This window comes from Gavialis gangeticus, unplaced genomic scaffold (genome assembly GCF_001723915.1).
Source record: "Gavialis gangeticus isolate Ggan-Ray unplaced genomic scaffold, GavGan_comp1, whole genome shotgun sequence".
Taxonomy (NCBI): domain Eukaryota; kingdom Metazoa; phylum Chordata; order Crocodylia; family Gavialidae; genus Gavialis; species Gavialis gangeticus.
In genome coordinates this window covers 6,017,047-6,022,323 of record NW_017729012.1, presented here as the reverse complement: position 1 = coordinate 6,022,323, position 5,277 = coordinate 6,017,047, and the positions used below count along the sequence as shown (strand labels likewise).

The window sequence follows — 5,277 nt, the reverse complement described above, 5'->3', positions numbered from 1 at the left end:
AAAAAAAAAAAAAAAAAAAAAGGTCACAAGTTCTGTACCGAGTCAGGACAGCCGCTAGCCACAGCTTTCAAATCCTTCCCATCCCATTTTAGGGAGATGTCAAATCTCCAGTACCTAAGCATAACTGAGAGCAGAGGTTCCTAGACGGTGAAGAACTGCATCTCATCTGGGTGGGAAGCAGGTGTAGAAATCTGTCCAGTTATGCTTTGTATGATAGCTATTGGGCAAAAGTTTCAAAGGGCCTTTTAAACCTCTTGTGCTTTCAAACCTACCGTTCACCCGCACAAGGATATGTGTACAAAGAGATCACTTCTTTGCTGAGTCTCAGCTCTGACAGGGATGTATCTGGGATTTTGGAAATGCAAAACCAAAGGGGAGGTTGTGGGGAAGACTTGTGGACACCAGGTCCATATTGCAAGAACAAGGGCACCTAGGTTCATAGGAAGACAGGCCTGGTGGGGACCTCGGGAGGTCATATCATGACGAAATGACTAGCAGGGGGTCCTGGGGTGAGAGAGAAGAATTGTCCGACTAGATAAGTACAGCGACCTGTCTCATCCAGTGTCTTGCTTGGGAGTGACCACTTATTTCCTGCTCCAGGGAAGGTTCAGGAAATCCTGCAGTGGAATAACATGCTCACAAGAAGTGTTTCTTTCCGATCCCCATAATGTAAAAGTTGACTTGCGTCCCAAAAGCAGACGAGTTTAGAATCAATACCATTTTATTTGTTCTTCTGCTTCTTTTTATGGATGGATATTTTTTTCCCTTACCTGACTTGAAATCATTCATTCTATGAAAAGAGAAAAATCGTCACGGTTATTAAAAATTAACCAGTGATAACAAATCATGAAGCTGGGCAATGACTAGTGGTTGAATAGCCCTGAAGGGAAATGCTCTTTGTTTCCTGCATCGTGTGTCTTTGCAGCTAGTCATTTTTATGTTCCAGCATATACGGACGGCATTTACAGTGAACTTAAGGTATACTACAGTAAAATCATGTATTGGTCTTTTCCAGATTGGAGATATTCAGATGAGACCTACAGAGCAGATATCATAGCAAACGAAGAGGAATGCAAGCAGCACTATGCATCAATCCCCCTCTAACCCTCCAGCGTTTAGGCTTTTGTCTGCTGGCTCGCAATGTTATAACTGAATTCCAGAGATCACGTTTGAATATTTTGTCTCTCTGTCCCTCCCTCTCTCTCTCTCTCTCTCTTTCCTTGAGCTGGTGCTGTGCCAGGAAAAGAAAAAGTCATGAAACTGAGTTTGGGTGTCTCTCATCCCTACCCCTTTGAATTTTCATAGTAAAATGTTTTATAGTAAAATGTCACGTGGAAACACTGCGGGGAAGTGAAGTCATGGACTTATAGTACTTTATATTCAAGATGATTGGTTATTCCTTTTTTTTTTTTAATTTTGTCTTCTAATTTTAATCTGGGTCTTACATTTTGAGACCCTAGATGGACACAGGTGGAAGCATAATGAGATATCTTCCAGCTTTGAAGCATCACTCTGCAGATGGCTCTTTTCTGCTGATGCATATTCTCTGAATTGCTGCAGTGAATTGTATCACCTGATCCGTTGCTTTCTTGTTTGTTTTTTTTACATGTTATTGTCAGAAGCATCCCAACAACTTCATACAGTGGATACAGTTTTCCTCTCTACCTTGTTTGGCTGTGATGTACTAATACAATGGAAGGAGATTTCCTTTGTACTTAGAATAAAGAATTTGCCTTAATACTAGTCCTCTCTTCTGAAGTCAGAACAATTGACAAGATGCTCATTGTCTACCTGCTTCAGTGTAGTTAGTGCTTCAGATTTTTAGTGCATCAGTCCATTTGATTTGTTTCCCTCCCAACATATTCAATGCTAATTTTGCTTGTCAGTCAGATGCATGTGACTTCTCGTACACCCCACACCACCAGAAGAGGTGTAAAAAATACTCCTTTCCTGTTTACATGAATTGTGCCTGTCAAGGTTGAGGAAGTATAAATGTGTGTGATTGCTATTTCTCTTTCTTTCTAGGTAGGTAGATAGATGGAGGAATAAGTACCTGTATTTCCAGTGGTTAGGGAAGGACCATCTAATGTTTTAAGTGACATAGTTACAGTATGGGTGAGTTGTTCAGTCTTTTTAATAAATAAAAAAAGAAAGTGTACTGTCTTGTTGTGATCACCTATATTCTTTGTAATGCTTCACAGCACTTTGAATGTTTTTGTATATTTGATATTTGCATGTGTTGATACTTTTTGGAAATACTGATGCCGCCTTAGACAGCTGCACATGCTGTTTAAATACTGATGTGGAAAGCTAGAAAGATGAAACTATTGAAACTTTGTTTATAGGATGAGATTCTCAGAGAGAGAGAGAGAGAGAGAGAAGTAAACCCAACCAGAACTGTCCAGAATGAAATGATGTCACTATGCCTCCTACAGGGTATAAGACACAAATCTTGTCTCCCACTGATTTAATTCTCGGTAACTCCACCACGTTGTTCTGATTTACATTTGTTTGTGGGAGAGGAGATTCGGGTCCATCACTGTTTACACTTGCAGTTGAGAGATGGCTTCAGCAGCTACTGTTAGACTCCTGTAGTGTGACAAAGAAGACACGTGTGCAATCCACTCGATGTGCAGTTGTGGAGCTGTTAAAGAGACCTGTTGCCTTAAGATTGCAAATCCGCTGCTTCCGTGCTCCGAATTGCCTGTAGCACTTCTGATGGTGAGCCTGCTTGATTAGTTGAAGCTGGCGTGGTCAAGGGATCCGAGCACAGAACTAGGAGCCAGGAACCCTGCTTCTGATCTCTTTGCTTACGGATGTTTTATACCAGTATAACTGTGGGAGTTGCTTCTTGTTTACACCCATGTAAGAAAGAGAACGGGACTTGGAACAGATACCTCTTCTTGCATTTCAGCTCCTGCTGTAACTTTGGGCAAGTCACTTAACCTCTCTGCCTCAGTTTCCTCATCTGTAAAATGGGGATAATAATACTTACCTACCTCACAGGGGTGTTGTGAGGACTCATTGCTTTGTAAAGCACTTTGGATCTGAGGAGCGCTATATAGGTGCTAAGTATTATTATGAAGTGTTAGTATTCATTTGAACCTTGTAATACATGAAATTCGCCATGCCAAAGGTGGGCAACAGTAGGCAGACCTGAGAGAAAGGAATTGGTTGTGCACTCCTTATCAGCATTCACAGAAGAGATGTACAACACTCTGAGCATTGTTCTCCTCCACAAAAGCGTGGTCTTGATACCTTCTGGCCGTTCCTGGCGACTCTGCCATTTCCCGCAGGACGAGACTTGTATGTGCTCTGCCCTGCTTTTATACTTATTATGGGTGAAATTTGCCCCTATGGAGAGGCTGTGCACTGAGCCACTGCACCACTTAACCCTGTTTAACTGATGCATTAGCCTTTGTGCAGGCCCTCTGCAGAGGGCTGAATTTCACTCCGTGTGCTCGATTAGATCGTGGACTGCAAGGGACACCCGATCCAGCCTTGGTTAATAAATACTGGCCCAAATGACAGCCGAGCTCAAGACATTTGGCACGTGATAGTCCTTATACAAGAGCCCCCGTTGTGCTCAGATTTGTAACCCCTGGCTAAGGAGGGTCAAAGCACTAGTGTGTTATTGCACTGAGCCATTACCTATCCTTATAGATTCTGTACAGTGCCATTGGGGTATTCTTCTAGGTTTCATTTTAAAGCTGTTTGTGTTCTCCCTTGGATTTGTTTGCCACGGGGACAGGAGTTGGTCCTTTCAACAGATGCACTGTCGATGTCTGTGGTTTTTGTCAAAGAAAATATGGGGAACGGCCACAGTATTTGGAGTCAGTGTCGGGAAACTGGAAACCTACTAGCAGGGAAGATCAGTAAGGCCAGAGTACTTGGAGGCATGTGCTTAACATGAAATGGGAATACTTAACACGTCAGCGGGAGCATTGAAATGCCTAGAATGCAGTACATGCGCAAATGGTTTGCTGGGTCAGGGCCAAGATTGATAATCCTGCTTTGCAAACATTGCAGTTACCTAAAGCAGATGCCTATGAAGAGGCCTGTTGCACTTTGCTAGCGTTCACCTAAATAAAGACTGACTGCCTTATGGTTCGACAAGTCCCAGTTATTTTTTTTTCCCTGTGGCATCTGCAATCTTTGCAAACTGATGGCATAATAATGTACTGTTGTTTCAATGACATCCTTGTACGTGTTTCCATCCCCAGTGATTTTTTTAGGGAGCACTTCCTGCTGCCAGTTAATTTTCTGATTTTCTGAAACAAATGGAAACCTTTCAGGGGCTGTAAAGCAGGTGACTAGTGTTGCTGTTCTGCCTCTCGTTTCCAGGTACCTAGTTCAACTGCGCGTTGAACTGTCTTGCTGGGATGACGCAGCATTGGCTACACTGCGATGAAGACGAGGGATTATTTTCAGGCCCCCACATGGGAGGGTTGAACTGTGTAATTTATCACTAGGTTTCTAATTGTGAACTGTAAAAATAAAAAAGGAAAAAAACCACAGTGGCTCTGTCCTATTTTTTTATATAGGTCCACATGTTTTACATGAAAACCAATGCTTGTTCTTGTTTATAATAAAGCACCTGTTTTATGAAACGTTTGAACAGCAAACTTAATTCTTCAGGGTAGGAATCATCATTTCTTTTGTGCTTGCACAGTGCACAGGACATGGTTGGCACTACCTGAAACCAGTACCAATTCGGGGTGTCTAGTGGCAGCAGCAATAGTTTTATTAAGGATATGGTGACAGTAGCAGCCCGTGCTAGCATCCAGAGCTCAGTGGGAGAAATATTCTCACGATAAATCTCCAGTAATGGGATACACAGAAACTGATACAAGACCTTACAGTTGCCTCGTTGGTAGCAGGTGATGTGACAGGCTGATGGAGTCATAGGAAAAATGATCTTTGTTGAGCCTGCATATAAGTCACTTTTACGTGCTGGGAAGTTCATTTAGCAGCCCAACTATTAATTTGCTCACTTAAAACCAAGGCATTGTGAGTAAATGCTGAAAGCTGGGCTCTTACTTTCATGGTGACTGTTCATACATTTGTTTCAAAACCTGTAGGTGTGACCCAAACCCAATAAAGGTAGCATAAAGAGTCCCTACAGCTAGAATGAACTTTGGATCCACTTTGTAAATGTCCTTTTTCCACGGGGAGAGGTTAGTCAAAGTGGCATCCTCCAGTCTCCAGTTTAAGTTGGCTGCTGCTGCCTTTGGTCATGCTGGGCAGAGCCTTATTCCACAAGCAATTTTACGGGTG

The 5,277-nt window shown here is 42.5% G+C and overlaps 1 protein-coding gene across 2 annotated transcripts in view; it reads left to right on the top strand.

Annotated features, from left to right (window-relative positions):
• DHRS11 (dehydrogenase/reductase 11) overlaps positions 1 to 4,507 on the top strand; it is a 74,331-nt gene extending 69,824 nt beyond the window's left edge. For both annotated transcript variants that reach the window (XM_019511105.1, XM_019511104.1), the window contains one exon: positions 1,016 to 4,507. In XM_019511105.1, the coding sequence (XP_019366650.1) occupies positions 1,016 to 1,057 (42 nt within the window). In that variant the 3' untranslated portion in view covers positions 1,058 to 4,507. The remainder of the gene's footprint in view (positions 1 to 1,015) is intronic.
• The last annotated feature ends 770 nt before the right edge of the window (positions 4,508 to 5,277 follow it).